This window comes from Choloepus didactylus, chromosome 12, assembly GCF_015220235.1.
Source record: "Choloepus didactylus isolate mChoDid1 chromosome 12, mChoDid1.pri, whole genome shotgun sequence".
In the NCBI taxonomy this organism is placed as follows: domain Eukaryota; kingdom Metazoa; phylum Chordata; class Mammalia; order Pilosa; family Megalonychidae; genus Choloepus; species Choloepus didactylus.
In genome coordinates this window covers 17,852,732-17,878,058 of record NC_051318.1, presented here as the reverse complement: position 1 = coordinate 17,878,058, position 25,327 = coordinate 17,852,732, and the positions used below count along the sequence as shown (strand labels likewise).

Sequence of the window (25,327 nt, the reverse complement as noted above, 5' to 3'; positions counted from 1 at the left end):
TAGTAGCATTATGCCTGCTTGAGAACACCTTTTTAACTCATCGTAAAATTCTTATGCATGTTTTCTTCCAGTACTTTTCTGTTTTCATTTTTTAGTATTTAAGTCTGTGAGCCATCCGGAATTTGTTTTGATGTAGGATGTGAAGGATAGAGGCAGCTTTATTTATTCCCAAATAGCTAGCACAGTGGTCCAATATCATACAGCAAATAATTTCTTTCCCTTACTGATCCAGAATGCCTAAGGGACCTTTTTTTCTTTTTTTAAAGTTAATCCATGTCCATGGTAAGAAAATAAAATAGTATCAAAAGGCATACAGTGAAATATAAGCTATTACTTTTAGTTTTCTTCTCTGGAGGCAACCCTATTAATAATTCCCTGTGCATCTTTTTAGATATTCAATTGCATATGCCACCTTACATGTATATGGGACATTTATGTTATTTCTAGTCTTTTGTTACTTCACACATTTATACAGTCAAATCTATAATTTCCTAAAGTAGCACTGATGAATCAAAGAATATGGGCATTTGAAAACCTGGCAGATATTGCTAAATAGCCCTCCAAAGAGATGGCACCAAAAATGTGCAAAAGATTGTTTGACTAATCTTTTACAAGTTTAGGATAATTTATATACTATATGCCCACTTTTCTTTCATTGAGATTTTTAAAAACATAATAGAAAAAAAACCTGATGGGCATTAAATTCATCACACCAGTTCTTTTCTGAGCCTCAGGGTTCATTTTGTGGGTGATTAATAAAAACAAAAAAACAACAAAAAACACAAAACCCCAGCAAAAAACAGTCCTCAAGAATTTATCATTGATGTGTTGACATGAAAGTGGTAATGGAGGTACAGTGCTCTCAGTGGCACAGATGTTAAAACGGCCTACGGGAAAGTGTGCAGAAGAACTTTACTTGAGTTGGGAGACCTGGATGAAAAGAGTTACCTTAAGTGGAGAATGGGCAGGGAGGAGACGTTCTTGGCTGAAGAACAGATGCGGAAGAATACAGGGAGTAGAAACATCACTTAAATCCTCTCTATGAGGTGGAAGGCATTGATATGGAGGGGTCAAAGACAGTGAGGATTACTTCACAGGATGGTTAAAACATCCATAAACACCTGCCACAGAAGAAATTAAATGTTAGTTCTCATTCTTCTAGGTTCTTGAGGACAAGAGTAAGTAAAACCCGTAAGAAGCCAACAGTACTCTTCAATTTGCCAGAGAAGTTATGGACAGCCAGTCAATGAGAAATGAGAAAAGGCCAATGTAATTTAATTTATTCTACTCTTTTGGTGCCAAAATGCCACTCTGTCAATTAGGTATGTACTTCCCGTCCCACTCCAGACACAATGTCCTGAATCAGACAGAGAGAGAGAGAGAGAGAGAGAGAGAGAGAGAGAGAGAGAGAGAGAGAGAGAGAGGGAGAGAGGTGCTCTGCCTGTAATTGGTCTCTGCAAATATTCTGAAATTTTATTGATCTGAAAACTGGCAATCACAGCAAATCACAGCTCTACCTCAGAGCCTTCTTGTTTTACTCAGCAGTCTTATTATTAAAAATTTACCCTTTTGGAAGGGAATTGGAATACAGATGCCATGTAAGAAAGATAAAATCTGTTATTCAACATCTTAATAGTTCACCAACCAGTACAGTGACTCAAAGGTACTAAAGATCCTAAAGTGAATTCTAAACTGAAAATTACCTTCAGTAAAAGTAAGTTAAACTCTTCTTGAGTAATGTAATTTATAGTTCTGGCCCGGTAAACAATAGTTTTGTTGTGCCCAAATAATACTCCAATTTATTAGCCAAATCTGTTTCTGTAACTAAATGCTATTTTACCTGATTTTCAAGTTGATCAAAATATTATTTATTCTCTCATTTAGTAAATATTACTTTATAACAAACTGCTCAAATACAGGACTTCATCTTTATTTTTTATTAATAAAATAATTAATAAAATAACTCATTATGATTTTTGGAGAAAAAAAAGTCTTAAAATGTTCCATTTCATGTTAATGTAGGTTAAGCCATTGAAAAGACAAAGCAAAGAATCAACATTAAGTCATGGTCCAGGGTAATAATTATTAGAAATAAATACATGGCTTATGGTAGTTGATAAGCACAGACAACCAAAGTAAACTGTATTTCAAATTTGTTTTCATAAAAGCACATTAAAGATTACTTTAAAATAGTGTCCATCCTTTCTTTTAAATGGGCATACTTATCTGCATCCATGTACAAATATAACAGACTTGACCCATTAACTTTCTTAATTCTTAATGCAAATACAATTCCTTGTTTTTTAATGCAATACAACAAAATAATATAAAGTGAAGTCATTAGAAAAATATGGATCTTTCTAAATCTATAGTGTATTTTTAATTTAAATTAGAAAATACAGTTTAGATCATATAAACACATGGATTTCAGATTTACATATTACTTGTATCTAACAGATTATTACATATGGTCTTTATTTTGGCTGAAATGCAAAAATATGATTAACTTCTTAATAACAGATTAGTTACAAAATACTTTCCATTGATAGCAGTGCTAATCCTAGAACAAAATATCAGCAGAACATATTTGTAAATCACTGTCTATTCAATGCCCAAGTTATGCAGATCCTAACAATAAACCCTGAAATACATTTGCTTTAAAGATTACTGAATGAAAATTTCATATCTGACAATCTTTAATTTACACACTCCCATATAGTTGAAATCTGCTTTCTACAAGAAATAACTTCAAGTAAACATTGCATATTTGATTTTTAAACTAACTTTATAGCTAACCTCACTTATGAAACATTGGATCATAAACACTAAATATGTAAAAAAATTTGTAAAAAAATCATTCTTATGTAAAAGATGAATCTGAACTTTGTAAACATGTTTGTTTTAATATACTGTAGCTGCTCTTTGGTTTGGCATAGTGATACTGGTCAGATGCCTCAGGTACTGAATATTCAAGTGAATCCGAACCTGGGTAAAACAAGAATCCTATCTAATTTGTTTTTAATGGCAGTGGCAATACCTGAAATTTAACTTGATTTTCCTTAATTATCATTATAAATGTTCAAGCGTTTGAAAGACAAAAGATAAATTTTGACAGGGCTTCATTTTGACCTTTTTTCCCCAAATAGTTAATAGCAATAATAAACATCAGTTGAAATTCCAAAGAGGCAGCCTCCCTGATTCTCATACTACCTATAGACCCCTGCTGAATGGTCACAAATATGTAGGAATAAATTCAGCCAAATATTACTTAGAATGCAACAAAATGCTGGTTGTAAATTAAATCAAAGGTAACTAAAGTAAAAGACTAAAATTGAAAAATTCTTCAGTGTTTACTGTGCTATTAAAGATGAAGTTAAATAACAAAAATTAAAAGCATAGAGGAGGATGACACTATCACAAAAGGGCCTGAATAGGTTAAAGGGGGAAATTATGTTTCTTCAGTTGTTATCCAGTTGCATACAGATCCTTTCATCTAAATGAAGAAATACATGCAAAAAGTACCAGAAGGAAATCTGATGTCACCAAGTAAGCTTATACATTTACTACTTCTTTATAATATGCAAACTGCCAAACATCACTGAAGTGATGTTTTTGGTTGGTAATTGACATCCCCTAACTCTCATAAGTTTTCTAGACTCAGATTAATAAGACTGTGAAGTTGAAATAAAGGTAGAAGTTTTATTTATTTATTTAAATAAATAAAACTTTATTTTAAAGTTGAAATAAATTCAATTTATTTAGTTGAAATAAATCTACCTTTATTTTAACTTTATTGTCTTATAAATAAAATATTGTAGTATTCCAAACTATATTTTCAGAGCTAACTCATTACATTAGTTCAAAGGGGGAAAAAGTCACTTCATTTTAAAATCTGATATTACTATGGCCAGTGGAAGTAGACAAATCTTATAAATTGTAAACCTGGAACAGTAACTAAAATTTATGCTACATTAGGAAATTTTAGAGCTATGCCTAGTATACTGACTGGCATATAGAGGTACTCTAAGAATTTTGTTGGATGAGTAAAAGTAAAGTTGCTTTGGAAAATTAGGAATCACAGAATGTTAGAAGCCATCCAGTCTCACTCATTCATAGTACTATCCCACCCCACCCCACCCCCGCTTCTTTGACAGGCCAGTAAACTACAGCCTTTGACACTTATGCACATGCTTAATGGTCAAGGTTTATCTCTACTCATCTACTGGAAACAATCATTTTGGTTTCTGTGTGTTTGACCAAACACTATAAATGAGGAGCAATGTTTCTATATTGTTTGTCTTTTATAGGATACCGTACTTTTCTTTAGAATTAATGCAACAATTCCTGTCACTTAAACTAGATTTTAAAAGGAAAAAGGGCAGAAAGGGGATGCTGTTAGAGGAACTCAAATTTAAAAGTTTGCTTTAAGAGTAGAATCTGACTTCTCAGGGACTGGGGAGTATTTAAATGACTCTGATTAGAATTTCTGTCCTGAGAGCAGTATCATTCTAAACCGTGCTTTCCCTAGTTCAAATTACAGTTTTAAGCCACTGTTTAAGCTGTTACAGGATTACTGTAAAAAGTTTCAGAGTAATTTTCAGTAATTATCTTAACTGAAATTTGAAAGACCCAACTCAGCAGCACATTACATTCTACCCTGAGGATACTTATATGGGCACTTTCTGGGACTGAAAGTTCAACAGAAAAGTAATTAAAAAGCAAAGAGAACACAAAATATTTCCTATATTGCCAAGTTTCCTTTAAGCCTTGGGCATCCACTACACTACATGGCTGTATTATTACATATAACTAAGCCTTCAATGAATTATACAAATGTATTCTATGGTTTAAATGATTATATTTAGATATATGAATCCTTCTGAGTGTTATAGTCAACAATAAAAAAAACTTTATTAAAAATGTTGAGTATAAAACAGTAATTATAAATTAGCAAACACCCAATTAAAAAAAGGAGTTATTTTCTTTTTTCCTTATACTAGTACAAGCAATAGATTCAGATATTATTATTCACGTCCACCATACTGCCGCAGATATACTTCACTTAAGACAACTTTTTAGCTTGTGATTTTGGAGTGAAAATTTATATGGACACTAAAAAAACCGCTAATAATGTAACTCAGGTAAAAAAAATACATATGCTGTGTAAAACGTGATTGAGCGCTCATGTTATACCATTTCATAAAAGGTAAGTATTATTTCCAAAGTAAAATTAAGTCACTTTTGTAGCTGTAAGTCAATGCTGCACACATGGACATTTAAGATTAAGGCATCTTCCTGCTCTGGAGTAGTCCTTCTGTGGATCCAGCAATTTGTACAAAGGCTTCCTTTGTTAAAAAATATATCTTCTTTTATACTCTCATTACTTCATTTCATTGATCACTTTCTTCCAAATGAAACTGAAAATATCAGTTCATAATGCGTTTTTATAATCCTATAAAAACAGAAACAATTGAAGTTACTGGCTAAAACTTGATTCTGTATTTCTGAAATTAAGATGTATCAATGGTTCTGTGGGCTAAGCTATAATGCTGCTTCTATAATCATAGGAAATGAACACTTAAATACTACTAATATAAGAATAATAAAGAATTTTATAAGCAATAAATAAGGAGTTATCATGTTCTTTCCCTAAAGCAATCAAGAGAGCAATTAAAAAGAGGCAGATTATTAACTAACTTTTAACTTTTAAAAGTTAACTTTTAACTTGGCCATCATGTGAGATATTTTATAAGCACTTGGTTCTAAAACCACTATAGGATGTGGGGAAGTACCCAACCAGCAACTGTTACAAAAACTTTAGGTGAGGATTCTCAACAACCACAAATTATTCAGCCCATGTGCAGAAGAAATGTAAAACCAGGGCTCAGGACCCGTGTGTGGGATAGCTGCCATACCACAGCCACCGCTCCCTGCAGCAATGACCGCTACACAAGATCGTATCATGTCCTGCTACTCCTCCTCAGATGCTAGCCCACTCCGCCCAGGCGGAATGCTTGTGTTTTGACTCTGTCTTGGTTGTGGGTGCTGAAGCTGCCAACCAATACTCAAGTGATGAAACCTGCTCAACTAGTTGAGACTCCAGATGAGAGTCTTTTGAAAAAACTTAACTCCTGACCCCCAGACACTGAAATAATAAATGAATGTTGTCTTAAGTTGCTAAGATTGTGATGATTTGTTACTCAGCAAGAGATAACCAATGCATGCTATTTAAGTAGACTATCAAATAACCTAATAGCTGAACAAGATGCATTAGGCCATTCAACTTAGCTCCTGGCTTACAAATAGTTGTCTTCTTTATTTTTAAGAATCTGGAGAGAGTTCACTACATCCTTTCCAGTTCAATTTAAGTATTGTACATTATTCTCACTGCTTATACTACTGTTTATAAATTGCTTAAAATTATCAAATTATCTATCTGGAATGGTTTCTACTGTTATTTAAACTAATTTCCTCTGCTGTTACTGCTCGGCACACATATAAAGAAAAGCTAATCAATATACCTGGCCACAGTAAATTGCTCTTGCCATATCTTTTACAAATTAAATAACATTAATGAACTAATTGTGTTTTTTTTTTTGTTTGCTTTTTCCCCAGCTTTTAATTTTAGTCACTCTTCTCTGGATCAAAATGTTAGATGACCACATACCAATCCTAAATAATTTTTATTAGTTATAGACAGATGTTAATCTACCCTCCAGTCTCTCCTGAGCTGCCTGAGTTTTGCTGATATAATCGAAGAGTAAAAAACAAAAAAAAAAAAAACTGAACTGCAAATTGTTTTAAGAGACTATGAAATATGCAAATAAACTGCATTTGTTCAAAGAAATTACCTTTATACTGTCTTACCTTGCTCTTATTCAAATGGTTAGTTATGAACAAGTGGTACTCAATTTTCTATTGCCACTGTAACATGGTTATTTGTCCCTGTAAGCACATAATTATATATGACATGACAAAAACAAGATTAAGTTTCTGACTAAATGGCAAAATTTATAATTATTAGGATTTATGATTATATTATGTAGCACTAAAAAAGGCTGAAGCCTGCCAACTATTTGTCTTCTTATAGAACCTCAAAGGAAGTAAAGCACCTTCAAGAGGCAAAGTCTGGTTTTAGACTTGTCCTTGGGAAATGCTCATTGGTTTTAAAGACTTTAAGCAGCAATAATTAAGAAGCCCACAAAATGACTTTTTCCATTGATCTCATACAAGGGATCTAATGATCCTATGAAGATCCTAATGATACTAATTTAAAACAATGTTTTGAATGCTTTTAAAAGTCACAATGAACAAGGGGAAAAAGGCAAGAAAAGATAAAAAGTTTTCACAGCAACTTTTAGGGTATATCCTAGAGTTAGTACTAACTGATCTGAATGTCCCATTTTTCTACAATGCAAAATTATTATTGTGCATTATATTATTGTGCATTATATTATTAAGACTACCATGGCCACTCTTTATGCTGTTATCTATTAATCAGACACACTGGTTGGATTATAAACCCAGGTCTGATTCAAAAGCTCACTTCTGTATTACTAGCTACTCTATTCTGCATCCACAATTCATGAAATGATTGATCAACAGTAATCAAGAAAAGGTTAAAACAAATTCAGTGCACCTTTTTTTTTTTTTAACTAAGACAGCAAAGTGTACAATGGTTTTCAAAAACGTATTTCCAACTAAGCACAAGCTGGGACCCTAAAGAATAATCTTGTTTAAAACATTATTTGGAATATCCAATGCTAAAAGAACTTTCTACAACTCAGAAGTAAAGAAATACGTGACTGGGTAACACACAAAAGCTTTTGCTGAATCCAACCAAAAAAAAACATAGGAGCCACTAATACACCTTCTTCACTCAACCTCTCCCCTGCAAAAGCTACTAATAAACACTAACACCCCAGATAAAAAATATTTTATGAAAAAGTTCCACATATTTTAGTATTTTAAAATATCACATTTTGATTTTTCTGTATTTATTAAACTGGTAATTTTCATTGCACATATGAAGAAATGTTTTCAGATTAGAAGTATTACCTGATCTGATGCTGCCTTCTTCAGATCCATTCTCTGTCCAATGAGATTCACTGTCCAATAATCGGTTTTTTGATTCACTAAGTGGTTTGACAGGAAAGGTTTGATTTGATCCAACACTGAAAAGAAGAGCAAGTAATTTAGTAAATAGCTTAATGCTCAATTAAGGATTCTTAATAAATTAATAAGCAGCAAATTAGTATTCCTTTTCCTAAATATGTGAGGGCAATCCAAGATCTCAGCACTTGGAAAAAATTCTATCTTCAAAAGAAAAATAAGTCCCCCAACCCCCATTTAATTGGCCCTCTAGAACCAAGCATCTGAACTCCAGTGCTGACAATGAAAACAGTTAGACAAAAGAAAAAAAGCTTCAAGGCCAGTCTGAAATGCTTTTAGCATATGTTAATCAAGAGCCATAAGGTATAACAAGGACAGGTGAGGATCTACATCTGTGGCCAGTACAAAAAAATTACCTGTCATTTCCCAAGTTTTCTGCTTTCTACCTCTGCAGTTTAGATCTAAGGGGAAAAAATGATTTAGTGATTTACTGTAGACTTATTTTTCTAGCTAAGAGATCCACAGCAGGAGGAAAGGAAGAAAGACAGGCTAAAGGGAACTAGTTTTTGTGCTGTACTTAATATGGGCCAGCCCCTGTGCTAGGTGCTTTTATACATAATCTCAATCTTCACATAAACCTTGGAGGTATGTGAATCTATAGAGGTAGAATTTGAGGCTCAGATAGTTTGTGTCTTGCTCAGAATCATAATAAATGTGAGAGCTCTAAGGTCTTAGGTTCTAGATTCTAAATTCTAAGGCCTATCCTTTTCCAATATAAATATGCTAGCTTGGAATCTGTAATCCCTTCTCTCCCACCACTTTTGTAATAAATACATTTCAACTGTTTCACTTTGACAGAAGTATCTCTAACTTCTTTAAAATTTCATTTAATATGAACTATTTCTCAGAATTTATGAAACAGTTTGCTTACCATGCAAATACTATGAGAAAATTTCCCCTAAGATGAACTGAGAAAAAAAATTATATTTGTGTTTTGAATCCTCATTAATATTATTTTGACACTGAAGTTAAAATCTGTTTATCAAGATTTACCAGATAAAATGACAAATTCCTTATCAAAGACATAACTGAGGTAAACTAATAATCAGTTCTTGAAATAACCTTAGTTTCTAGGAAGATGCAGCATATTTAGAGTAACCATGCTTCCCAGTTGGCCAGATATTTCTAGTTTTACATGATTGTCCTGGTTCAACTATTAATAGCAAGCATTCTCTTTCCTATGCTTCAAAGTTTTCTGGTTTGGATGATATGGTCATCCAAAGCATATTAGGCTCATATACATATTAATCCTAAATTAACAAAAAATTTAAATAGAATTTTTCTTTCACTATCTATACTGGTTTATTGACTTGCTATTATATTTACCTTATTTCATTCATATATATGTATTACACATATATAGTTTGATTTATAATAAATACTGAAAAAGTTAATGACAAAAAGCACACCTTCTGGCATATTCGTTTTGGCTTGTAACAGAAGCTTGTTCTGGGTCCATCCCAACAAGGCGAGTTGGAAAACTGCAACCATCACCCAAGCTATATAATGAAAAAAAAAAAGTCATATTAAGTTAAATCAAACTGGTCACATTTGACACCCATTTTTCAGAAGTGTGATAAAAAACTTACCATAACTTGTCATTTCAGAGAATAATTCCTAAGATTCAGAATTTGGAGGGTTTATTTGCCTCCATTGAAAAAACAAGCCCTTTTCTTTTATAATTTTCTTTGGATGGCAAATCCTCTTTGCAAGGGCAGAAGAATTATCTTGTTCTAATAATATGCTTTACATAGTATTTAAAAACAATGTTTTACATGACTAGTAAGATTATGATGCCTAGTACAGTATCTCAAACATAAGTATTCATATACTGGGAGAAATGACTTGCTGATCACAATCATTTAAGACATCATTAAAGCTGGAATCAAAATTCAAGATTAAGCAAATATTTACTGAATTTACTATATTCTAGGCACTGTGTGAAGCATTAGTGATACAACAGTGAAAAAAAGAAGAAAATCTCTGCCCTAAGAAGCTTACAATCTAAAATGAGTATAGTCACATCTTACTTTCACATTCTAAAAATATCAAAACGTTTACATCAGGGACTTTCACTTCCAGCCTAGAATAACTGGCAATCTTGAACTTCTACTGTAAAACAACTAGAAAACTGAACAGCATATAAAACAACTGTTTACAAATCAGGCAGCACAGGACTGCAATCTCTGAAAGAAGAGAAACCTAATGAGCTCTACCTTTCTGCCAGGATGTTAGTACCAGGAGGCAAAACCAAGCAGAGCATGGTAAGCTCACTGAACTGAGGTGACAGAGATGGGTGTTTGGGGAGGCTGTGGTGGCCTGAATCCACAGAGTGGAGCTGAAGAAGAGGGAGATATGCAGAGAAAGGACTAGAGACATCTGCACAGTGGTGTATCTGAGTCTTCTGAGGAATGCGAAGCTAAAAATTCGAATCTGGGAAAAGAGCAACTGGGACACATAAATTGAACAATTCACAGCACTCCCAAAGAAGTGAAAGGCATTCAAATTTGACCAGCCAGAGTGGGGAGATCTCACTGACCACTGGGATTTGGTAGAGATCCCAGCAGGCTCCACATCTTAGTCAAGTAGCCCTAGAGCAAAGGCTATTATAACCCATCCTAACAAAGCTTAACACAAGCCTCAAAAAGACCAAGATGAAACACAATTAAGTTAACTGTCAAAACAAAATTAAACTTTCTTTAAAGGAAGATGACAAAATCCAGTTACTGAGCAAAGTAGCATTCAAAATACACAGCATCCAACAAAAAATTATTAGACAAGAAAAGTAGCAGAAAAATGTGATGCATATCTAGGGAAAAATCACCCAATAAAAAGAACCAAAAAGGACTGAAAACTAGCAAACAGGGAGTTTTAAAGGAAAACTGAAAATAATGAAAAGAGCACTAGACATATATATAAACAAATTGAAATTTTAGAATTGAAAAATATAATATCTGAAATGAAAAACTTACTAGATAGGTTTGACAGCAGATGAGACACTGCAGAAAAAAATTCAGTGAACTTGTAAATATAGCATCAGGAACTGTCCATGTTGAAGCAAAGAGAGAAAAAAGACAAGGGTTGGGGCTTGGGACAGCATAGCAAAGACTATTAAGCAATCCAGCATATGTACTTCAGAGTTTCAGAAAAGCCTGGGGCAGGTGGAGGCTGGGTAGGGTAGGGGGAGTAGGCAGAAAATATTTTGAAGACATAATAGATGAAAATTATTCAAATTTGATGAAAACTATAAACTCACAGATCCAAGAAGCCAAATGAACCACAGGCAAGATAAAAACCATGCCAAGGGACATCAAATCCAACTGCCTAAAACCAATGATAAAGATCAAATCTTAAAAGGATCCAGGGGGAATAAAGGAATATTACAAAGAGTGGAATGAAGGTAAGAATGACTTCTTGTCAGAAATAATACAACCCAGAAGATAATGGAATATCTTTAAAGAAAGGAAAACAAACAAACCTGTGAACTTCAAATTCCATGTCTAGGAAAATATTCTTGAAAACATTCTGTTACAACCACAGTGGAAAAACTTTGTAATAAATTGGACATTGGATAGCGTACACAGAAGGAAATCATAAACTTGAAGATAAAACAATAGGTTCTATCCAAAATGAAACATTAAAAAAAAACACTAAACAAAAAATGAACAGCACATCAGTGAGCTGGGGGAGGACTTCAATTGGAGCCTCTGCAATAACAGGGATGGAGGAGAGGACAGAAGAAATATTTGAAGAAAAAAAAAAGGTTAAAAAATTTCCAAATTTGATGAAAGCTATAAAACCACAGATCAAGATCAATCAACCCCAAGCACGAGAAACATGAAGAAAACTATAAGGTACACCATAATCAAATTGCAAGAAACTAGGGTTAAAGAGAAAACCTTAAAAGCAGCCAGAAAAAAACAAAACAAAACAAAACAAAAAAAACCCACACTACATATACAGTAACAAAGACAAGAGTGCAGCAATCTTTTATCCAGAAAAAAAAGCAAGCCAAAAGACAGGGAAGCTACAATTCTAGACCCAGTAAAGACGTTTTCCAAAAATGAAGACAAATTTCAGTCATTTTCAGACAAAAATAGGCAATTCACTTAATTGAGGGGGAAAAAAAAAAACCCTAACTCTTACAAATATGTCACTTGAATTTCAAATGTTTCTCCCTTCCCTAAAATGACTTTTGTATAAAGATGGGTAAAATGGCTGGGAATTGGGGAGAAAAGGATATTATGCATCATGTTGAGCATAAAATCTATTTAGATTTGAGGTAAAAATTGTAAATATATTGGGTCTTCTTTGATTTAAAACACAACAGAATCCATAGTTCACTATTGTGATGGAATCTTTGAAGGTATGGCTATAAGTATAATTTCATATGACCCTCTACTTCAAACAATTTATTTTCATTTTTTATCTTCATTTTATTGATATATATTCACATACCAAGCAGTCATACAAAACAAATTGCACTTTCGATTGTTCACAGTACCATTACATAGTTGTACATTCATCACCTAAATCCATCCCTGACACCTTCATTAGCACACACACAAAAATAACAAGAATAATAATTAGAGTGAAAAAGAGCAATTGAAGCAAAAAAGAACACTGGGTACCTTTGTCTGTTTGTTTCCTTCCCCTATTTTTCTACTCATCCATCCATAAACTAGACAAAGTGGAGTGTGGTCCTTATGGCTTTCCCAATCCCATTGTCACCCCTCATAAGCTACATTTTTATACAACTGTCTTCAAGATTCATGGGTTCTGGGTTGTAGTTTGATAGTTTCAGGTATCCACCACCAGCTACCCCAATTCTTTGGAACCTAAAAAGGGTTGTCTAAAGTGTGTGTAAGAGTGCCCACCAGAGTGACCTCTCGGCTCCTTTTGGAATCTCTCTGCCACTGAAGCTTATTTCATTTCCTTTCACATCCCCCTTTTGGTCAAGAAGATGGTCTCCATCCCACGATGCTGGGTCTACATTCCTCCCCGGGAGTCATATTCCACGTTGCCAGGGAGATTCACTCCCCTGGGTGTCTGATCCCACGTAGGGGGGAGGGCAGTGATTTCACCTTTCAAGTTGGCTTAGCCAGAGAGAGAGGGCCACATCTGAGCAACAAAGAGGCATTCGGGAGGAGGCTCTTAGGCACAATTATAGGGAGGCCTAGCCTCTCCTTTGCAGCAACCATCTTCCCAAGGGTAAAACCTATGGTAGAGGGCTCAACCCATCAAACCACCACTCCTCTATATCTGTGGTCATGTTAGCAACCATGGAGGTGGGGTAGGCAAATACCCCTGCATTCTCCACAGGCTCCTCAAGGGGGCACTACATCTTTTTTTCCTTGTTTTTCTTTTTTTTTTTTTTTTAACTTTCCCTTCTTTTTTAAATCAACTGTATGAAAAAAAAGTTAAAAAGAAAACAAACATACAATAAAAGAACATTTCAAAGAGACCATAACAAGGGAGTAAGAAAAAGACAACTAACCTAAGATAACTGCTTAACTTCCAACATGTTCCTACTTTACCCCAAGAAAGTTACCTAATATAGCAACATTTCTGTGAACTTGTTCCTACTATATCCATCAGAAATTAACAGACCATAGTCATTCCTGGGCATCCCCAGAACGCCAAACAGCCTATCTGTTCCTCCTGGACCACTGTTCCCCCTTCCTTAATTGCTCTCTATTGCTAGTTCCCCTACATTCTACATTATAAACCATTGGGTTTTATATTTTTCAAAGTTCACATTAGTGGTAGCATATAATATTTCTCTTTTTGTGCCTGGCTTATTTCGCTCAGCATTATGTCTTCAAGGTTCATCCATGTTGTCATATGTTTCACGAGATCGTTCCTTCTTACTGCCGCGTAGTATTCCATCGTGTGTATATACCACATTTTATTTATCCACTCATCTGTTGAAGGACATTTGGGTTGTTTCCATCTCTTGGCAATTGTGAATAATGCTGCTATGAACATTGGCATGCAGATATCTGTTCGTGTCACTGCTTTCTGACCTTCCGGGTATATACTGAGAAGTGCAATCACTGGATCGAATGGTAACTCTGTATCTAGTTTTCTAAGGAACTGCCAGACTGACTTCCAGAGTGGCTGAACCATTATACAGTCCCACCAACAATGAATAAGAGTTCCAATTTCTCCACATCCCCTCCAGCATTTGTAGTTTCCTGTTTGTTTAATGGCAGCCATTCTAATCGGTGTTAGATGGTATCTCATTGTGGTCTTAATTTGCATCTCTCTAATAGCTAGTGAAGCTGAACATTTTTTCATGTGTTTCTTGGCCATTTGTATTTCCTCTTCAGAGAACTGTCTTTTCATATCTTTTGCCCATTTTATAATTGGGCTGTCTGTACTATTGTCATTGAGTTGTAGGATTTCTTTATATATGCAAGATATCAGTCTTTTGTCAGATACATGGTTTCCAAAAATTTTTTCCCATGGAGTTGGCTGCCTCTTTACCTTTTTGAGAAATTCCTTTGAGGTGCAGAAACTTCTAAGCTTGAGGAGTTCCCATTTATCTATTTTCTCTTTTGTTGCTTGTGCTTTGGGTGTAAAGTCTAGGAAGTGGCCGCCTAATACAAGGTCTTGAAGATGTTTTCCTACATTATCTTCTAGGAGTTTCATGGTACTTTCTTTTATATTGAGATCTTTGGTCCATTTTGAGTTAATTTTTGTGTAGGGGGTGAGGTAGGGGTCCTCTTTCATTCTTTTGGATATGGATATCCAACTCTCCCAGCCCCATTTGTTGAAAAGACCATTATGGCTCAGTTCAGTGACTTTGGGGGCCTTATCAAAGATCAGTTGGCCATAGATCTGAGGGTCTATCTCTGAATTCTCAATTCGATTCCATTGATCTATATGTCTATCTTTGTGCCAGTACCATGCTGTTTTGGCAACTGTGGCTTTATAATAAGCTTCAAAGTCAGGGAGTGTAAGTCCTCCCACTTCGTTTTTCTTTTTTAGAGTGTCTTTAGCAATTCGAGGCATCTTCCCTTTCCAAATAAATTTGATAACTAGCTTTTCCAAGTCTGCAAAGTAGGTTGTTGGAATTTTGATTGGGATTGCATTGAATCTGTAGATGAGTTTGGGTAGAATTGACATCTTAATGACATTTAGTCTTCCTATCCATGAACATGGAATATTTTTCCATCTTTTAAGGTCCCCTTCTATTTCTTTTAGTAGAGTTATGTAGTTTTCTTTGTATAGGTCTTTTACATCTTTGGTTAAGTTTATTCCTAGGTACTTGATTTTTTTAGTTGCTATTGAAAATGGTATCTTTTTCTTGAGTGTCTCTTCAGTTTGTTCATTTCTAGCATATAGAAACATTACTGACTTATCTGCATTAATCTTGTATCCTGCTACTTTGCTAAATTTGTTTATTAGCTCTAGTAGGTGTATCGTCGATTTCTCAGGGTTTTCTAGATATAAGATCATATCATCTGCAAACAATGACAGTTTTACTTCTTCTTTTCCAATTTGGATGCCTTTTATTTCTTTGTCTTGCCGGATTGCCCTGGCTAGCACTTCCAGCACAATGTTGAATAACAGTGGTGACAGCGGGCATCCTTGTCTTGTTCCTGATCTTAGAGGGAAGGCTTTCAGTCTCTCACCATTGAGTACTATGCTGGCTGTGGGTTTTTCATATATGCTCTTTATCATGTTGTGGAAGTTTCCTTCAATTCCTACCTTTTGAAGTGTTTTTATCAAAAAGGGATGTTGGATTTTGTCGAATGCTTTTTCAGCATCTATTGAGATGATCAATTGATTTTTCCCTTTCGAGTTTTTAATGTGTTGTAATACATTGATTGTCTTTCTTATGTTGAACCATCCTTGCATGCCTGGAATGAACCCCACTTGGTCATGGTGTATGATTTTTTTAATGTGTCTTTGGATTCGATTTGCAAGTATTTTGTTGAGGATTTTTGCATCTATATTCATTAGGGAGATTGGCCGGTAGTTTTCCTTTTTTGTAGCATCTTTGCCTGGTTTTGGTATTAGATTGATGTTAGCTTCATGAAATGAGTTAGGTAGTGTTCCATTTTCTTCAATGTTCTGAAAGAGTTTGAGTAAGATTCGTGTCAGTTCTTTCTGGAAAGTTTGGTAGAATTCCCCCATGAAGCCATCTGGCCCTGGGCATTTATTTGTGGGAAGATTTTTGATGTCTGATTGGATCTCTTTGCTTGTGATGGGTTGATTGAGGTCTTCTATTTCTTCTCTGGTCAGTCTAGGTTGTTCATATGTTTCCAGGAAATTGTCCATTTCCTCTACATTATCCAGTTTGTTGCCATACAGTTGTTCATAGTATCCTCTTATAATTTTTTTAATTTCTTCAGGATCTGCAGTTATGTCACCTTTTTCATTCATTATTTTGTTTATATGGGTCTTCTCTCTTTTTGATTTTGTCTGTCTAGCTAGGGGCTTGTCAATCTTGTTGATCTTCTCAAAGAACCAACTTTTGGTGATATTTATCCTCTCTATTGTTTTTTTGTTCTCTATGTCATTTATTTCTGCTTTAATCCTTGTTATTTCTTTTCTTGTACTTGGTTTAGGATTGGTTTGCTGTTCATTTTCTAGCTTCTTCAGTTGATCCATTAGTTCTTTGATTTTGGCTTTTTCTTCCTTTTTAATATATGCATTTAGTGCTATAAATTTCCCCCTTAGCACTGCTTTTGCTGCATCCCATAGGTTTTGGTATGTTGTGTTCTCATTTTCATTCGTCTCTATATATTTAGCAATTTCTCTTGCTATTTCTTCTTTAACCCACTGATTGTTTAGGAGTGTGTTGTTTAACCTCCAAGTATTTGTGAATTTTCTAAGTCTCTGATGGTTATTGACTTCTAATTGTATTCCATTGTGGTCAGAGAATGTGCTTTGAATAATTTCAATCTTTTTAAATTTACTGAGGCTTGTTTTATGTCCCAGTATATGATCTATTCTGGAGAAAGTTCCATGAGCACTAGAAAAGTATGTGTATCCTGATGATTTGGGATGTAATGTCCTGTATATGTCTGTTAAATCTAATTCATTTATCAGATTGTTTAGGTTTTCAATTTCCTTATTGGTCTTCTGTCTAGTTGATCTATCTATAGGAGAGAGTGATGTGTTGAAGTCTCCCACAATTATTGTGGAAACATCAATTGCTTCCTTTAGTTTTGCCAGTGTTTCTCTCATGTATTTTGTGGCACTTTGATTGGGTGCATAGACATTTACGATTGTTATTTCTTCTTGTTGAATTGCCCCTTTTATTAGTATGTAGTGGCCTTCTTTGTCTCTCAAAACATCCCTGCATTTAAAGTCTATTTTATCTGAGATTAATATTGCTACACCTGCTTTCTTTTGGCTGTAGCTTGCATGAAATATTTTTTTCCATCCTTTCACTTTCAGTTTCTTTGTGTCCCTGTGTCTAAGATGAGTCTCTTGTATGCAACATATTGATGGTTCATTTTTTTTGATCTATTCTGCGAATCTATATCTTTTAATTGGGGAGTTTAATCCATTTACATTCAACGTTATAACCGTGAAGGCATTTCTTGAATCAGCCATCTTATCCTTTGGTTTATGTTTGTCATATTTTTCCCCTCTCTGTATTAATATCCTTTATTGTACCCATACCGAATCTCTTTAGTACTGAACCTTTCTCCAAGTCTCTCTGTCCTTTCTTTGTTTCTCTGTCTGTAAGGCTCCCTTTAGTATCTCCAGTAGGGCAGGTCTCTTGTTAGCAAATTCTCTCAGCATTTGTTTGTCTGTGAAAAATTTAAGCTCTCCCTCAAATTTGAAAGAGAGCTTTGCTGGATAAAGTATTCTTGGGTGCAAATTTTTCTCACTCAGAATTTTAAATATATTGTGCCACTGCCTTCTCGCCTCCATGGTGGCTGCTGAGTAGTCACTACTTAGTCTTATGCTGTTTCCTTTGTATGTGGTGAATTGCTTTTCTCTTGCTGCTGTCAGAACTTGCTCCTTCTCTTCTGTGTTTGACAGTGTGATCAGAATATGTCTCGGAGTGGGTTTATTTGGATTTATTCTACTTGGAGTTCGCTGAGCATTTATGATTTGTGTATTTATGTTGTTTAGAAGATTTGGGAAGTTTTCCCCAGCAATTTCTTTGAATACTCTTTCTAGACCTTTACCCTTTTCTTCCCCTTCTGGAACACCAATGAGTCTTATATTCGGACGTTTCATATTACCTATCATATCCCTGAGGTCCATTTCGATTTTTTCAATTTTTTTCCCTATTCTTTCTTTCATGCTTTCATTTTCCATTCTGTCATCTTCCAGGTCACTGATTCGTTGTTCAACTTCCTCTAGTCTTGTACTATGAGTGTCCAGAATCTTTTTAATTTGGTCAACAGTTTCTTTAATTTCCATAAGATCATCCATTTTTTTATTTAGTCTTGCAATGTCTTCTTTATGCTCTTCTAGGGTCTTCTTGATTTCCTTTGTCTCCCGTACTATGGTCTCATTGTTCATCTTTAGTTCTTTGAGTAGCTGCTCTAGGTGCTGTGTCTCTTCTGATCTTTTGATTTGGGTGCTTGGGCTTGGGTTATCCATATCGTCTGGTTTTTTCATATGCTTTATAATTTTCTGTTGTTTTTGGCCTCTTGGCATTTGCTGAACTTGATAGGGTTCTTTTAGGATTTATAGACCAATTGAAGTCCTTATCTCTAATTTATCAGATCTACAGCTTCCTGGAGTACACTTTCTCTAACTAACCAGCAGGTGGTGTCCACGAGCCACTTGTTCTCCACAAGCCAGTTCTCCCCTGCTTAGCCTTTTTGGTGAGTGGGGGAGTGAGTCTTGTGGGGTCCGATTGGTGTACCAAGCTTGCGTGTGTAGTTGGTGTTGCCCGCCCTGTATATGGGGTGTGTTTCTGGGCAGTCAGGGAGGGGGGGTGGCTCTAACAATCAAATCTCCCTGGTGATCCTAGAGTTTTAAAGCTGCTGCAATAGTCTAATCCTTCAGTTCAGTCCTGCCACAGTTTGTCTCTGCCACTGACCCACAAGTCCTTGGTATTAGTGTATGGCTCCTGGGACTTGCAAGTGGGCCCCTCTTCCAGGCCGTGCACCCCGGGTCCTCTGTTGAGGGATGACTGTGCTATGTCACAGGTGAGTGCCGTCCCCCCAGGGCAGTTCTGGGCTGCTGGGCTGTGTAGGGAGGCTCCCAGTCTGCTGAAATGATGGCTGAATGGGGCTTTGTTAATTCACACTGCTCCACCTTCCCAACTCTGGGACAATCAGCTGAGGTTGCAGGGAAGGCTAATGTCCACACCCAGTTTTGTGGTGTGTGCCTGTTATCTGAAGTACTTCCGTCACACTGGGTTGTCTGGGGCAGCTCTGGGCTATGGGGCTGGTGACGGGCAGGAGTGTTTCCTGTCCACCAGGATGATGGCTGTGAGCAGACACCCCCCTTTTCTTGGGAAGTTGTGGTGTTTAGTGAATTTTCTCAGCCACTGGATTATTGCCTTTTGTCTCAGAGCTCTCTTAGTTCTGCTCTTGTCTTGACCTGCCCAAATTGCAAGTCTTTGAAGCTTTCTGTATTGGGTTTCTTAAAGTAATTGTTTTAGAAAAAGAAAAAAGGATTAAAAAAAAAAGGCCCTCCTCAGAGATCTAATGGGTTATTGAAATGCTAAGAGACAAAGCAATTAGGGCCATTAAGGAAAGGTCCACAGGGCAGAGAGATCAGCTTTTCTTCGGGATCTGCATATGAGCCTCAGGGCCTGAGCTCTGCCCTTCCCCTTTCTATGTTCACCAGAACTCCAAAAATCCTCCGCTTTTATTTTGGAGTTTTTCGTGCTGTTTTTTTCTATGCCTGTCTCCTTTCTGCTGGGCTGGCTGCTCTCAGATTCTCTGGTGTCTGGTCTCAGTCTATCTATGGTTGGAGTTTGGATCAGTAGAATGAGTTTCCGATAAGGGCTGCCACTGCAGTTCTCCCTTCTCCTTCCCGGAGCTGACAGCCCCTCCTCCCACGGGACTGAGCCTGGCAGGGAGGGGCGTGGGTCCCCTGGCCACAAAAACTTACAGATTTCGCTGATCTCAGCAGTTCCACGTTTTCATGAGTGTTGTATGAAGTGTGCCCAAAGTCAGATTGCTCTGTGGTGTCCAGTCCACGCAGTTCCTGGCTTTCTACCTACTTTCCTGGAGGAGTAACTAAAACATACAGCTCACCAGTCCGCCATCTTGCCCCGCCTCTTATTTTCATTTTGAAGGAAAAAGAATAATTCTTACTTTTTTATGAATCATCTTTTTTCTACTTTCTATTTAAACATATACTCATATTCTCCTTTACCCAAGTTAATAACGAATGTAAAGGAATAAAATATATTTAACATTTGATCAAGGCCAATAGGAACTTCATTGTATATTACAGTCTCAATCTTAAGGCACTTCATCAGAGAGAGAAAGACATACCATAATTTTTGAAAACTGAACTCATAAATAAATTACCTTGAAAATACTGGAAGTAGCCAATATTTCTTTTCATCACCAAAGACTTGTCTCCAATTTTTACTGTATCCAAGAGAGAAACCATTTCCATCAGGTCCATATGAAAATGTGGGTGCACGGAATGATTCTATTAGTAAAAAAAATCGCAAGTAAACCAGTTAATCTATTTCAGAGTCAGAGGAGAGATGGAAAGTTATCGGTTTCCTTGCTTTACATCTTGATATCAGAAATTATAAAAACAATTTCCACAAAACAATATATTTGTAGCAATTAAAAGATAAATTTCTGAAACTTATTTGGGAAAATATATCACCTCTGAATATTTCATCAACCTTATAAAATGACTGTCAAAATAGTCGTCTAATATTATTGAAAATCTAGTAAAGTGTGTTCAATGTAACATCTTACTTGGGTTTTCTTTTTTTTTTTTAAGATATTCTAAAAAAATACAGTGCAATAAGTTTAAGAATAGTCAAAGTACACTGAGATCACAGAGATAAAAGAATAGAACTTTGTCTGGATAGGAGTATATGTGTGTATTGGGGTTATTGGTAAGGAAAGGTAAAATACTGAGAAAGTGACACTTGAGCATGAGCTTGAACTATGAATAAAAGGTGAGAAACCAGATGGTGATTATAGATATTATTTCAAGGTTGGTTGTTAAGGGAAGTAGAGAGGGGACTAGAGAAAGATACAGATTTTGCAAGGAAGGTTATCTTTCTCTTTTAAAAAAGAGAATGCATTTCAGCATGTTTTATAAGCTAAGGATAAGAAGTCAGGGCATTAGAAGAGACCGTTGATACAGAAAGGTAAAAATTGATGGAAGACATCTAGGACAGTTCTAAAGAATAACTTTAGAGACCAAGAAAGACCACTTTTCCTCAGAAGTTAGACGGAGGGTGACAGTGATGACTATAAAAGTAGAAATGTTTGTGGGGGGTTATAAATTTAGGAAGATGAGAGTTTACTTGTGATTGTTTCTAGTTTTTCTAAGAGGAAGGACTCACAAAGTGGGTAAATAGATTAGGGAGAATGGTGAAAATCTGGAATAAGTACTATGGGTAATACGTGAGGAATCTGATCAGAAACATGGAGCATGACTGCCAAGTAAAGTTAAGAGTCTAAATGAGATCAGAGACATGAAACCTGTAGTTGTAACAAGCTCCATGCAAGTGAGATTTCCTTCACAAACTTTTAATAGTCCTCCTGAACAGTTAGAGAAAGTGGATGGCTGGACTGAATCAAATCATAGCTTGTGGGAGAAAGCCTAGGGACAGAAGAGTTGAGGGTGCCATCAAGAATGCTTAAGTAATTTTCATAGGATCTAGAATTGAAAATGGTAAGAAATGAAAATTAAATAAAAACTTGGGAGAAAAGTGTTAGAGAATGAAGGACTCAGCGATATTAAAAAAGCAAGAAAAGGGAGGGCTTAAAGTGCAGAAGATTGTGGTCAGAAAATAGAACATTCAAGTTTAAGATTTCAGAGGGTCTTCAGTTCCAAGTGATTAAAAGGCCCAATGTGTGATTAGGGGAATCCTTTATTGAAATAGAGGGAAGGTAAAGGCTGCCAGAATCAGTGACCAGCTTGTCCGTCTGGGATGATGGGTCTGAGTGAGAATATAGAAACTAGGTTTTCTCTGTAAATGTGGGGAAATGATCTCAAGGTTGGTAGGCGACAATTATGAAGCAGGAGAGGTGACACAGCAGAATAAACTAACCCTCAAAGGACAGAAGAGCAGTGGAGAACTAGTGAAGACCAGGAGTAGGGGGGATGATGCTGTTAAGGAAGTGAAGTATTAGGGCAGTATTTTTTCAAAGTGTGGGGCAAAATCCCATTATAGGCTGTAAAGTCAATTTATTGTCTTGCAACCAGCATTTCTTTTTAAAAAACTAAAACAATAAATACCAGAGTACAATGCATAGTAGAGGTTAATGCTGTTTTGTGAAATTTTTGCTTATTTTATTTATATAGTTTTCTACATTTGTGAGCATATACTAAATCACAATATAAAATGTGGTTCTTACTGCGGTCACTGGCAAAAAAGCTTGAAAAATATTATTTCCCAAGAGATGCCCGTTTCTCAAATACTGCAGGGGTTGGGCAAGAAACAAATAAAGCAGGCTTGGTGGAAACTGTGGCAAATTAAAGTATTCCAAGCCCCATTTAAAGCAGCTGACTACTACTTAGCTCCAAGTTACTAATGCCACAAGGGGAAACAGGCCAATCATTACCAGAATTACCCATTTTGGAAAGAGGAAATCAAGTTTTTCATGTGAAATCTCTCAGATTTCAAATTTTGTGGGAGGTCTAAGGGGCTGATCACCTTATAGGCAGCACATAGGCTGCCTTTATTATAATCTCTGATTAAAGGTAAAGAGATGGTAGGGTATTCTGTGAAAAGGATAAAAAATTAGTTAATAGATACAAGGAAGTTAATTTACACTGAGAAGAGATGAAGGCACAATGGAATTGGAAGAGTGTTCAACAGTGAAAGGGTGAGCTGGGCAAGAAAGAGCAGAGAAACCCTTAGATTGGAAGCCCATCATAATTTACATGCCTTAGTAACAAATTAAGATTAAAATTATCCAAATATGAATGTATTTTAAAGTTTGCCCAAGAGGTTTTCATCTTTCTGTATTAAAAACTGCATCTTCCAAACCCCTGGCAGATGGCAGGTGGGCTTTAGCTTTCTTAAAAACATTACAGTGACAAATCCCTAATTTGTATCTTCATACATTAGCCAATACATTAAAATTTCAATTATAGGACAGTGGTGCTGATAGCATGCCAATGGTTCAGTTTGAGCAATGCCACGACCTTTGTACAGGAACTGTTTGTCCAATTATTTGAATACCTTACTGCTTCTTCCTTAAATTTTTATTTTAAAAATGAGCAAAAAAGAAAATAAAGGCTGATACCAGTGATACAACACCAAAATTTCACTGACAACTGACACAAAGATGGGAATGAATGAACACGTCAAAGGCACTAATGCTTAGCTTCCGTCATGTACCACAGGCTGGTCAACTGTGTAATCAAACTGAGGAAAAAAGCAAAGTACATATTTGAAATATAATGTTGATGTTTTAGCTAAATAGATAACATAAAATTAAGGATTTTAAAATGAGAGAAATATTCAGTGAGAAAACTGTCCTTCTCTAGATTTTATATTCATTTGTGCTCACTTTCCTAAATAGTTATCATTTATTTTAACCTACTAACCTATTGTTGTTCGATTTTTTCCAACCAGCCAGCAGTGATAGCTGAAAAGTGACAGGACGCTGATGAAGAACATTGCAGACACAAAGAAAAGAAAAAGTACGTGGAATTTTGCACGTGTATCTGACAATTCATTCTGAGGAAAGAAAAAAATTAATTTTGAGGATAAAGTCAATCTCTAAAATACACTCTTATCGTTTAGTTCTTCCCAAAGATTACTGAATCCACCAAAAAATTTGGCAGATATGAAGAATAATGAAATTAGATATATCCAAAAGCAGTAACTGTTAAAGCAGAGAATTGGTATTATCAAGGGAGCCTGATTACATAAGAGGTCAGACAGAGTCATTTTAAAAACTGCTGTAAAGCATTTTAGCAATACTTTCAGTAATGAAAGAAAAAGATGGATACTTACAGCCAACAATTTTCTTTGCATTTTATGCATGTTTAAGAGCTTTTGTCAACATTCAGTATATATGAGAGTTTTCACTCATCTGTGCCAACGTATTGGGCTTATTTTTATTATATATGGCGCTAACCAGAAACTAATTGTGATATACATATTTCTGTGCTTTTCTAATCTCAATTTTCTGAACATCACTGCAAAGGTGCCCCTGTGCCCTAATGCTTCTTTAATTACTACCTTGTTCTCCTTTTGACACATTTCTAAAGAGCCTTTGTAGGTAAGTGCAATTTTGAGAAATTTACCATAAGGTACTACTGAATGAAAACAGTTTGTTTATTCTGTCATCTCTTCTGTGGCTATGTGCATTTCAAAAGAAGCAAAGTCTTAACCTTAAAAGAAATTAGTATCTATTAACAGTTGGAGGACAAAGCCTTTAAGTGTTAGCTCTTAAAATAAAACCATAAAAATAAATACAATCAGTCAATAAAACTGAATAGCCAAATCACCTACACCATAAGAACATGAGGCCGTACAGCTTGATTTAAAAAGTCTTTACAGGTGAAAAGAAAGCATTAGATTATTCTGACATTTTTTCTTTTCTCTCCCAGAGTAAATGCAATACTTTTTAAACACAACAATAGATTTTTTATATCTCCCATCTTTGTGAAGCAAATTACTATTATACATAGTCACCAGAAATGTCACAAAAGAATGCCAGGGCAATAATGTATTTTACCTTTGGACAACTCTCTGCAGATTTCCTGCGGCAAAGCTTGTGCAAACAGAGACAATGTATTAAGAAACCAAATTTTATTCAAAGTTATTCAAAACACTAGATTTATAAATTGTGTTTTGAAGAAACACTGAGCTGTTCCTCTCTAAACGCCATCTAAAATACTTTCTCAAAGAATATGAAAAAGAAAATAGACAATAACATTAAGCTCTTTCAAGCATATTTCAGGTACCCTTTAAATACATACTTTTCCACTCAGTTTTTAAAACTGAGATGTGTGTCTGGGAAAGAATAAAAATAAAATTTTTAGCAAGCAGATTTTTCTT

The 25,327-nt window shown here is 35.5% G+C and overlaps 2 protein-coding genes across 11 annotated transcripts in view; both read right to left on the bottom strand.

Annotated features, from left to right (window-relative positions):
- The window catches only part of SKA3 (spindle and kinetochore associated complex subunit 3), a 47,167-nt gene extending 43,044 nt beyond the window's left edge, over positions 1-4,123 (bottom strand). For both annotated transcript variants that reach the window (XM_037800353.1, XM_037800355.1), the window contains exon 1: positions 949-4,123. In XM_037800353.1, coding sequence (XP_037656281.1) covers positions 949-1,025 — 77 coding nt within the window. In that variant the 5' untranslated portion in view covers positions 1,026-4,123. The remainder of the gene's footprint in view (positions 1-948) is intronic.
- A 14-nt stretch (positions 4,124-4,137) lies between these two features.
- Positions 4,138-25,327, bottom strand: part of ZDHHC20 (zinc finger DHHC-type palmitoyltransferase 20) — a 90,420-nt gene continuing 69,230 nt past the window's right edge. For 2 of the 9 annotated variants that reach the window (XM_037800356.1, XM_037800357.1), the window contains exons 8-12: positions 23,866-23,998; positions 20,643-20,769; positions 9,582-9,671; positions 8,059-8,174; positions 6,875-6,945 (exon numbers count right to left, since the gene is read on the bottom strand). In XM_037800356.1, coding sequence (XP_037656284.1) covers positions 6,908-6,945; positions 8,059-8,174; positions 9,582-9,671; positions 20,643-20,769; positions 23,866-23,998 — 504 coding nt within the window. In that variant the 3' untranslated portion in view covers positions 6,875-6,907. Of the gene's footprint in view, positions 5,453-6,874; positions 6,946-8,058; positions 8,175-8,528; positions 8,574-9,581; positions 9,672-20,642; positions 20,770-23,865; positions 23,999-25,327 lie in introns of those variants that run through there. The other 7 variants (XM_037800363.1, XM_037800365.1, XM_037800360.1 and 4 more) reach the window with 6 other exon arrangements.